The 10,577-nt window shown below is 60.2% G+C and overlaps 1 protein-coding gene across 3 annotated transcripts; it reads right to left on the reverse strand.

Moving 5' to 3' along the window:
• Positions 1-2,945: 2,945 nt before the first annotated feature.
• On the reverse strand, positions 2,946-9,148 carry TBC1D10C (TBC1 domain family member 10C). 3 transcript variants are annotated; one of them, XM_025357980.1, is made up of 10 exons: positions 9,100-9,142; positions 8,703-8,938; positions 7,877-7,976; positions 7,504-7,611; positions 7,309-7,415; positions 6,993-7,107; positions 6,317-6,382; positions 5,993-6,182; positions 3,893-4,047; positions 2,946-3,617 (listed from the first exon to the last, which is right to left on the reverse strand). In XM_025357980.1, the coding sequence occupies exons 2-10, from the start codon at positions 8,852-8,854 to the stop codon at positions 3,270-3,272; spliced, it is 1,341 nt and encodes a 446-aa protein (XP_025213765.1). In that variant the 5' UTR covers positions 8,855-8,938; positions 9,100-9,142; the 3' UTR covers positions 2,946-3,269. The 3 variants fall into 3 exon arrangements, with proteins under 3 accessions (XP_025213765.1, XP_025213764.1, XP_025213766.1); XM_025357979.1 differs by having other exon boundaries at positions 8,703-8,866; positions 9,100-9,138; XM_025357981.1 differs by lacking the exon at positions 5,993-6,182 and having other exon boundaries at positions 6,993-7,103; positions 8,703-8,866; positions 9,117-9,148.
• Between the last annotated feature and the right edge of the window lie 1,429 nt (positions 9,149-10,577).

Consider the following 10,577-nt stretch of genomic DNA (forward strand, 5'->3'; position numbering starts at 1 on the left):
TGAGCGCCCATGGGGTCCCACGGTGGGGCCTGGGTGTGATCCAAAGAGCATGAGTTTTTGACACGTAACAACAAATTTAACAAGCTCTGCAGCCCTGGGGACTCAGTTTTCTCATCTTCAAATGGGGATACAGTGCACACTTAGCCCAGGCTTAACACTTCACATGCAAGAGAGCAATTATGAGACTCAGAGAGGTCGTGTGACTTGCCCAAGGTCACACAGCTAGTGAGAGGCAGAGCTGGGATCTTCTACCAGAATACGTGTGTGCCCGCACGGAGAGCTGTGTGGTGTGCCCTCTCCCAGGCCACCCTGGCTGGTCCCTGGCTGCACTGGCTTTTGCCTTGTGGACACGGAGGAAAATCAGAGTTGGGCAGCTGCAGCCCAAGCTCAGGGCCCTGGGACTTGGGGCAGGCAGGTGGGCAGGGTGGTTCTGCTCTGCCCCTGCCAGGAAAGCCTGGATATCACCTGAGGCGGAGCCAAGTCAGGTAGGGGTGGGGTGAGGAGAGGGAGTGCTTTGGCTGCTGTGCAGCTGGACTGAACAGTCATCATCACCATCATGAGCTGGGAGAGCACTCTTGAGGCTGGGGTGGAGGCTATTATAATCCCATTATCCGCGGGAGAATACTGAGGCTCAGAGAAGGAGAAAGGGCCTTTCCCATGTCAGGGAGTCCAAGTCTGACCCCTCTGGGAGCCTGGAACAGTGTGGGAATTCAGGGAACCTCAAGTGGGTGGCAGTGCAAGATGGAGACCGTGGGTCCCCCCAATCCATGGCAGGCACCCATTTGCCCGCCATCCACTCCTTTGCATGCCCCGACTCGTGTCCAGTCTGCATGCCCCACTCTGAGACAGGCTGACAGACATGCCAGGGCCCTCCCAGCTCCTGTCCCCACACACTGCGTGCCCTCCGATGCTTCGCTTCCCTTCTCTGAGCCCCTTTCCAGGCAGATCTGTAGGGACTTCCTAGGTTCTCTGAGCATGTTTGTGTCGGCTGCTCACTGCACATGAGGCACCTGGGTGAGAGGTCATGCCCCACTCTGCTACACCGTGCACTCTGGTGAGGCTGCATGTTGCCTGGAGGATAGACATCTTTCCTTAGCTGTCAAAAAGGTGTTGTGGGGGCCGGCGCAGCCCTGCGGAGGAGAGCCTGTGAGAACGCATGTGTGCGAGGATTCACGCCGGGAGAGCACTGGTCCTCTTCTGTCCGACCCATGAGCTAGGGCTCCCATGCAGATGGCTGATAAGGAAACCTACAGAAGGGCTGCCCAGAAAACAGTCTCCTGCGTAGGAAAGGCAGTGACTGAGCCCCAGCTAGAGGGGCCCTGCCGGAGACCACCTGCTCCTAGGGTCTGTGTCCAGGGTGAACCACTGCCACCGTGCCCCCGCAGGCTCATGACAGACCCTCGGCCCAGGGCTGAGGCTGCTGCACCTTGCTCCCCTATTCTCCCAGGCGAAGAGCTGAACTGTGGAGGGTGGGGAGCTCCCAAGTAGACTTCAGGGACAAGTGCCCCCTGACCCTGGCCACCCTGCCTGCTACAGTGCCTGAGATTCCAAGACACTCCTCGTCTAAGGCTAAGGCATAGTCTACACAGCACAGAGCCTTGCCTCTGCATTCCAGCCGGCTCTGCCTTTCACTGTGGGCCTGGGTGAGGTCCTTGTCCTCACTGAGCCTCTGTGTCTCTAACAGGGATATCGGGGGCCACCTGCAGAGAGAGGGTCTGGCAGGGGGTGTCTGGGAAAGGGTTTTGTAAACTACAGGTAAGAAAGCTATTACTAAGTTGCAGGCATCCCAGCGGGGTGAGGAGGAGTGGGCGGAGGAGGCTCTGGAGCGCTCTCTAACGCACAGGAGTCCGACTGTTGCCTCCTCCACACACACAGGCTGGTGCGGGATTGGGGGTGGGGTGGGGAAGGAGAAGGAGACAGCACTCCCAGGGGGCTGCCTGGCGGGGAGCTGCCAGTGGTCGGGGCAGGGGTAAACCTTGGGTCTGCCATGGATAGTAAGGCTTTCTGCAAGTTCCTGCTTCTCCTGAGCCTCAGTTTCCCCCAGATAAATGACAGATAAGGGTCTGGGCCACCATGATTCCCTATTCCAGGGGGTAGGCTCCTTGGGAGTAGGACAGGTCTGCCCAGGACCCAGGACCTGGCACTTGCCACATAGATGCAGCCTGTGGCCCTGTCGAAAGAACATTCCAAACCCAGAGTCCGACAGGTGACTCCACTGACACCCCACCCAATAACCACCTGTGGAGCCCGAGCCTGCAGATGCCTCCCATCCATGTGGAGTCCTGCCGTGTTCCCCATTGAGAGGCGGGCACTTGGGAACGGGCACTGCGGGACACACGCCTGTGTCGGAACCAGCCCTGTTGCCCTGGCGATGGCTCAAGTCGTAGGCACCCACAGGGGCTATTAGTGAGTGTGGGAGGGGGTTTCCATGGTGGCGGTCCCGAGGGGGCAGACACAGGGATCAGGGAGGGGCGAGGGCTGGCGGGACCTTTCTCCTTTGTCCGCGGCACACTAGGCCTTTGTTCTTGCCTGGGTCCCTTTGACAGATGTGACCAGGACCATGGGTGCGGGGAGGACTTGGGTTAGAGTCCCCCATCCCAGCGAGTTCTGAACCACCCTGGAGGGAGGGGAAGGAGGGCAGAAAAGGGGGTAGAACTCCTGGATTCGCCATCCACTGGGGCGCCCTCCTCCTGCAGGTGCAAAAGCCACTCCTGTCCCCAGACGCTGGGGCAGGGTAACTTTCAATTGGCTCTTATTTATGTAAACACCTTCCCCAGCTGCCAGTGGGCAGCCTCAGTGTGTCCCCAGGGCAGGACCAGGAGAGGGCAGGGCTGGGAAGGGCAGGTGAGGGAGGAGGGGAAGGGGCTGTCTGTCTGGGGTTGGGAGGAGGGCATTTGATCCAGCGCCATCCAAGGCTCTGAAGATCTGAAGATCCGAAGATCCAAGTTCAAAAAGATTTTATTCCTGGAGCCCTCTGGGGTCCCTTCACCCAGCCAACCCCTTCCCTGACTCCTATGGTGCCGGCTTTGGTATTTGTGAGGGCCTGGGCACCAGGACGGTTCCATGAGTCCTCAGGTGCCCCACTCTGTGACCCTCCTCCATGCTAGTGCCTGACCCAGTATGTACCACGGAGGACCTCCTCCTCCCCCACCGTCTGGTCCTTGCCTGGAAGGAAGCCGAGTCCCAAGAGTAAAGTGCGGTGCCCATTTGCAGGGCTGGCATCAGCCATCAGGCAATTGAGACTGGGGAACACTGAGTCCATGGTCCTCTCAGAAGCGGGTGTCCAGGAAGGAGGTGGAGCCTCGTTGGGGCCTGGGAGGCCCCTCGATGGGGGGGCCCCGGGCCCGAGTCAGGAGCCCATGGAAAGTCTTGCCGCGGGTCTGGGGTTTCCGCCGTGGTGGTCTGGGCTCCTCTGGGGGCTGCACCACAATCCGAGGCACCTCAGGCTTGGCGCCTCGTCGTGCCCCTGCCAGCTGCTGGGCCTCGAAGATGGCTTGGGCCCCAGCGAGGCGGACCTGTGGCCGGGGCGGGGGCCCCGGCGCAGAATCGGGCAGCTGGGCCAGCTGGGCCTTGATCTCCCGCTGCAGGTCCCGCTCTGACAGCACCACGTTGTGCACCTGTGGGGAGCAGTTGGTGCTGCGTTTGCCCGGCCTCAAGGCAGGAACAGGAAACTGAGGTCCCCAGCCCAGGAAGTGGCTGAGGACTGAGGGGCTGACAGACAGCCTCGCTGGGGAGCCACAGAAAGCCACTGGAAGCCTCAGGTTTTCGTGTTCTCTGAAGCTCAGGGGACAGGAACTAAGTCCCCATTCTCGCTTTGGGTTCCTGCTCTGGGACTCAGTTTCCCCCATGCAGCAGGGGCTGGGCAAGTCCAAGGAGAGGCGGGGGCACCCACCTGTGACATGAAGGCCTCCTCCTGCAGCTGTGCGGGGGGGATGGCTCGAAGGGCTCCGAGTGTCTCCAGGAGGCCAGGGCAGGCCCCTCGTTGCTCTGCAGTGCCCAGCGCCAGGCGCACCAATGTCAGCCCCACACGGAACAGTACCTTGGCACCTGCAGGCCGGAGGCTCACTCACTGGGAGGCCGGCCCTGCCCCTCCACAGTTCTGCACCCAAACCTGCCCTCAGCCATGTGCCTGCCACTCTCCTGCAGCTCTGCCCCCCCAGTTCAGGTACAATGACAGAGGGTAGAGTTGCATTTTGGGCGACACAGCCCGCTGCACTGGTCAAGTCGGCCTCAAGAGCCACAGATGCTTTGGGGGAAGAGTTAGTATATTGTGAATTTGGTTACTGTCACCTCCCATCCCCACCCTCGCCAGAATGAAGGTCTCAATCGCTTGATGCTCAGATGCCATCCACATCTGGAGCCAGCAAGTGCCTGTGGGCTCCGGGGAGGAGCACCTCCTACCCTCCCTGAGCCGGTCAGGCCTCTATGTGCTATGATCACCCAGCTCCTACCCCAGGCGGCATTCGGGTGGCAGGTGATGTGCCACCAGGCACAGGACTATCACCTTCAGCACACCTGGTCCTATGACTCGAGGCTCCAAAAGGGAACCCCGGAGCTGGTGAGCTAGCTCCCTGCCCACACCCCAAGGCTCCAGTCCCCTCCAAGCCACCAGCTTCCTGCCAGGAGCCCGGGGCTACTGACGCCTTCACACCAAGCCCTCCCTGGGCCTCAGCTTGCTCATCTCCATGAGGAAAGGTCAGGTGGAGCCCTTTAAGGGCCTTTCCAGCTTGGCTCTGTGACCCTCTGATTCTAGAAAGATCCTAGGCAGAACTGCTCTCCCCTAAGCTAGGAGCATAGCACTTGGTGCACTCCCCACAGTGCAAGCTTGGGCTAGTCCTGGAGCCTCAGAATCCTTTCCTGGCAGCCTCTGATCTGAGAAGAGACACCAGGGGACCGGCAAGATTGAGTGATGATGGTGACTGTCAAGAAACAATCACTACTCATGCTATCGTCCTTCTGATAAAGGGAGCCTGTGTAGTGTTTGCTCTCAGGCGGGCAGGTCAGGCCCTGCCCAGCTCTGCCCAGCCCTGCTCTCGAGGTCTGAGGCTGGTAGGGAGGTGACCGCATGGATAGCGACTTGGACACCTGTGACCAGAACTCTAAGCCAGCCAATGGTCCTCCACTGTGCGGAGGGCAGGAAGCTGGCCGAGCACACGACAGGCATTCAGTATGCATGCTGATTGATTTCTACCATGTTTTAAGGTGCAACCTCCAGATCTCATATATAGAACAGAATGCAGGTGGGTTACTGATGGCAGTATCAAGGCGGAGTCCCAAAGACACAGGGAGTCCAGCTTGGCCCTGCTCCGACTCCCCTCCTGTTCTTGGCCTGGCCCCCAGCCTCCACTTCTCTGGCTTCATGGCTCCAAGCCCGCCCTCCTTCATGGACTGTAGCCTGGCCCCTGGGGACAGTGGCCTCTCTGGCCCCAGGCCTCCACAGGCACCCCTGGGAGTCCTCCTCCTGCACAGAGCAGCCAGAAGGAGCTTAAATGCACCCATCGCCCCTGCGCTCCCCTGACACTCTGTCACATCCCTAGTTTTATCTTCTTCATGGCACTTCTGACAATCTATAAATATCTTGTGTGAATTTGGTTACTGTCGCCACCCATCCCCACCCACACCAGAATGAAGGTCTCGATCACTTGATTCCCAGCTGCAGATCCACGTCCGGAGCCAGTGAGCACGCAGCAGGTGCCTGCGGGCTCCAGGGAGAAATGCCTCCTACTGTCCCTGAGACACTCAGGCCTCCATGTGCTGTGATCGCCCAGCTCCCGCCCCATCTGCCTCCCCTGGAAGCCTCTCTGGCCCAGCTCTGCACCAGGCGGTGCCTGGGTGATGGGTGATAGGTGATGTACCACCAGGCACCAGGCCATCACCTTTGGTACACCCAGTCCTGTGATTTGAGGCTCAAAAAGGGAACTCCGGGGCTGGTGAGCTACCTACCCACCCATACCCCAAGGCTCCTGCCCCAGCCACTGGCTGCCCCACTCACCCTCACTGAGGAAGGCATCCCAGACACGCAGCACTGTGGGGAAGGGCAGGGAGCGGGCGAAGAGGCACAGGAACCACTCGGGCAGGTAGAGCAGGGGCCCGACGCCCACCTGCTGCAGGTGCTTGTGTACGTGCGGGAGCAGCCGCCGCAGCAGGGCCATGAACACCTCGGCATCCAGCCGCACAGCCTCCTGTGGCCACGTCCGTAAACAGGCCAGCACCGCCACCCCCAGAGCTCAGGCTCAACCTCCCTCAGTCCCCAGACCCCCACCCACTCACCGGGCCCCTGCCCCTCCCTCCTCCATTCCCCATGCCAGCCCCTCACCATGTGGGGCCCGTAGTAGCCGGGGAGGTAGACCTCACAGATCTGCACCAGGCACCAGAAGGCCTCCTGGGGAAGGGGCAGGGCACAGGCCTGTAAGTGCCCACCAAGGAAGGGACCGCAGAGGGGAAGTCAGGACAGGGGAAAGGAGTGAAGGGGAGGGCCTGGGCACCACAGGAGCCTGGACTCAGGGCCACTCCTAACCTGCTCAGTTCCCGGGAGCCCTTCCCAAAAGCACCCCCCTCTGCCCAAGACAGGGCCTGCTGAGGGGTTTAGGGTGTTGGAAATCACAGGGCTCATGGTATTAGATTTGAAGGTCACAGGGTTGGGGTTCACTGGCCAAAGGTTGGGAGTGTCCCAAAGTTCAAGTCCTGGGTTTCTGGGGTCATTAGGGTTGGGGTCACAGTCCCCAAGTTCAGAATCAGGAGTCGTGAGGTCAAGGTGATAATATCCAGATTCCTAGATGACTGGGGTCAAGGTTGGGATCAAGGGTCCCAGGTTCCTGGAGTCAAGGTCATTAGGCTTGAAGGTCTGTGAGGCTGGCAGTCATGAGGCCCTGGGTCACTAGGACGGGGTCCAGGAATCAAGGATCGCAGGTTTCTGAGGCCGCAGTTCCTGGGGATGGGGTTCCGTGGGCCTAGGTCACTAGGGTTCCCAGAGCAGGGTCAAGGTCACTCACCTCCGGGGGCAGGTGCATGAGCAGCACAGCAGCCACAGGCCCCTGGGCCTGGCAGTAGCCCTGCTCCGGTCGATACAGGGTGTAGGCCTTGAGCACCTGCAGGAGCCCTTGCTGCCTGTGCCGGAAGACCCCATAAGGGGCCAGTCCTGCAGGCACCCCCTTCTCCACCCTCTGGGGGTCTCTGCCCAGGTCTCAGCCTCCCTGGGCCTTGCTGGGTCCCCTGAGATGCAAGACTGTACAGCTGGGCTGGGGAAAGTGGGCTGGAGCACCCAGGGCTTGTGGGGCTGGGGGTCCCTGGGTATCACCGGCCTCGTACCCGTGGCCCTGAGGTGACACAAACATCTCGTGCAGGGGGAACTGGCGGTGCAGGTCCCTGCCAATGGTCTCCATCCACTGTGGGTCTCCAGGGGCCTCTGCCAGCTCCTGTGGGTAGCCAGGAAGGTGGGTGTGAGGGTTTGGTGTGGTGAGGGGCTCTGGGTAGGGGAGTTGGGGCCCCTGCCCACTCCCTCACCTGATAGGTGCCAGGGCTGTTCTTCTGGCACACATGGGCCCCGCACAACAGGGGCCAGCACCGGGCACGCAGGGCAGACGGGATGCCTTTCCGGCACTGCATCTTTACCTGTGGGCAAGGCCAAGGGCTCCACTAGGCAGCCTCCATAGCTCCCGCTGGCAGGCCCCAGGCACAGCTCATCAGCAGGCAGAGGCCCACTTTGGGTGGCAGGGAGCAAAGGCAGGAGGTGCTGGGACACAGGGTGAGTATATTTTGCCAAGATGTGGGCCGAGGCAGACAGGAATGAGCCACGGAGGCCAACGGGGCCCCTGCCCTGCCCCCCTCACCTTCTTGTACTGCTGGGGGCCAGTAGTGCCCCTGCCCTGCCCCTCACCTTCTTGTACCGCCGGGACATGGTTTTCTCCCAGTGCAAGGTCATCTCCACCCACTTCATCTCCCGCTGGCGGATGAGGTCTGCAGGCGGGTGGCCCGGCCTGGGAATGCATGGCACAGGTATCCAGGCGCTGGGCAGCTGTTACCCAGGGCCCACACTGCCACCCTCCAGGCTACCCAGGTGAACCCAGCTCCTGGCCCTAGGGATCTCTGGGAGCCCTGTGGGGTGACCTGTGATCCAGGAGCCGCCAATGCTTGTCATGGGGACCGGAAAGGATGTGGCCGCAATGTGGGCAGAAGCAGGAGATTGAAGGGGTGAGTGGGTGTGTGTTGGGGGAGGGGCTGATTGGCTGTCACCCAGGACAGGGACACAATTCATAGGGGAAGCTGGCTGGAGAGAGCCCTGGACTGGAAGCCCGGAGTCCTGAGTTTGAATCTGAGTCTGTGTCTGATCTCCTGTGTGACCTGGGGCAAATTTCTGTCTGTATCTGGACTTGTGTTTCTGTCTGTAGCTTGGGGAAAGGGGGAAGGAGGAGGTATGGGTCTGTGATTCGGATCTGGGATTCCTGAGCCAGAGGTTCAAAGGGGAAGGATGTTCTGCCCCAGTGGTGGGTGCGAACCCTCGGAGGCTGGGGGTAAGAGATGTACAGAGGCCTCCCCGACCCTTCCCACCTTAGTGTTCCACCTGGCGCCTGCGGACGGGTGCTACTGGCTGAGTCCCCCTCCCAATCCCTACCGCCAGACCCTCCCGGCCTCCCTCCAGAATTCAGCCCTCAGCCCCTGTCCTCTGTCCCAGCATCCCACCATCCCTCACCCTGCCCCCTTACCCTGGCTCTGCCGAGCTGCCCCCAATGAATCCATAGCGGTCGGCCTGGCGATATGGGCCAGGCCCACTGAGCTCTGAGTCGGACCCCAAAGAGCTGGAGTCATCCTGCAGCTCGGGAGGCTGCACCAGGTCCTCCCCCAGGGCCTGGGCCATGGTGCCCGGGGCCTTCAATGCCACAGGCAGAGAAAGTGGGGAGAACCAGTGTGAGGGGCCACTCCCGGCCAGCCTGGGGCCTGGCTGCGGGGTGAGAGTGGGGAGGTTTCAGGGTATCTCACCAAGCCAACTATGTCTCCTCTTTTATGGGGGCGGGGGCTAGGCCCTGCCCTGACAGAAAAGCCAGGCCTCTGTCCGGAGACCCAGCCCCAGGCTCAGCCTCTGTCTCCACCAGCCCAGCTCACCTCCTGCAGCACCTCACCTCCTCCTCTCACTTCCTCCTCCTCCTCACACAGCTTCAGCAACCGCTGGGGGCCCCTCCCAAGGGTGGGGGGTGTCACCCCTTCCTCTCTGAGGCTCTTCCTGCCTGCCCCAGTGCCCCTGAGCTGTGGGCTCCTCCCACCCTCCCCATGGCCCCAGTGACTGAAGGCTTGAGTTCCTGTGCTGGGTGTGGAGGGCCCAGGCCTCTTAGACACAGAGGCCAGGCCACCTCCAATTCTTTTGTTTGTTTCTTTTGAGACAGAGTCTTGCTCTGTCGCCCAGGCTGGAGTGCAGGGGCACGGTCTCAGCTCACTGCAACCTCCACCTCCCAGATTCAAGTGATTCTCCTGCCTCAGTCTTCCAAGTAGCTGGAACTACAGACATGCACTACCATGCCCGGCTAATTTTTGTATTTTTAGTAGAGACAGGGTTTTGCCACATTGGCCAGGCTGGTCTCAAACTCCTGACCTCAGGTGATCTACCCACCTCAGCCTCCCAAAGTGCTGGGATTACAGGCATGAACCACCACGCCTGGCCTTTGTGTTTGTTTCTTGAGGGTCATGCTCTGTCACCCAGGCTAGAGTGTAATGGCAGGATCTGGGCTCACTGCAACCCCCACTTCCTGGTCTCAAGAGATCCTCCTGCCTCAGCCTCCCTAGTAGCTGGGACTGCAAGCGTGCACCACCATGCCCAGCTAATTTTTGTATTTTTTGTTGAGATGAGGTTTCGCCGTGTTGCCCAGGCTGGACGCAAGAGACCATCCCACCTCAGCCTCCCAAAGTGCTGGAATTACAGGCCTAAGCCACCACAGCAGGCCCACCTCCAGTTCTGAGGTTACTGGCATGTAAAGGATCCAACTCAGGGTTCCAACAAGAATTAAGGTTAATTTATCGTCTGCTCCTTTTTTTTTTTTTTTTTTGAGACAGAGTCTCACACTGTCACCTCGGCTAGGGGGTGCGGTGGGCCTTGGCCCACTGCAACCTCTGCCTCCCAGATTCAAGCAATTCTCCTGCCTCAGCCTCCCCAGTAGCTGAGATTACAGGCGGCTGCCATCATGCCCAGCTAACTTTTTGTATTTTTAGAGAGATGGGGTTTCACCATGTTGGCCAGGCTGGTCTTGAACTCCTGCCCTCAAACGATCCTCCCACCTCAGCCTCCCAAAGCGCTGGGATTACAGGCGTGAGCCACCGCACCCAGCCATGTCTGCTCATACAGTAATTCTTTTTACGTGCACACCCTGCAATATTACTGTGCTACTCAAAAGCTAATTATGGGGCCAGGCTTGTTGGCTCATGCCTGTAACCCCCCCAGGACTTTGGGAGGTCGAGGCCAGTGGATCACTTGAGGTTAGGAGTTCAAGGCCAGCCTGGCCAACATGGCGAAACCCCACCTCTGCTAAACACACAAAAACCGGGCGCAGTGGCGCGCGCCTGCAATCCCAGCTACTCCAGAGGCTGAGGCA

Source organism: Theropithecus gelada, chromosome 14, assembly GCF_003255815.1.
Source record: "Theropithecus gelada isolate Dixy chromosome 14, Tgel_1.0, whole genome shotgun sequence".
In the NCBI taxonomy this organism is placed as follows: Eukaryota; Metazoa; Chordata; class Mammalia; order Primates; family Cercopithecidae; genus Theropithecus; species Theropithecus gelada.

Excerpts from the sequence above, each read along its gene's own strand:
- TBC1D10C (XM_025357980.1), bottom strand. The coding sequence starts at position 8,854 with ATGGCCCAGGCCCTGGGGGAGGACCTGGTGCAGCCTCCCGAGCTGCAG. Across the intron at positions 7,108-7,308 it reads GTGTCACCTCAGGGCCACGG|GCAGCAAGGGCTCCTGCAGG; the intron begins GTACGAGGCCGG and ends CTTCCGGCACAG. Across the intron at positions 6,183-6,316 it reads GCTACTACGGGCCCCACATG|GAGGCTGTGCGGCTGGATGC; the intron begins GTGAGGGGCTGG and ends ACGTGGCCACAG.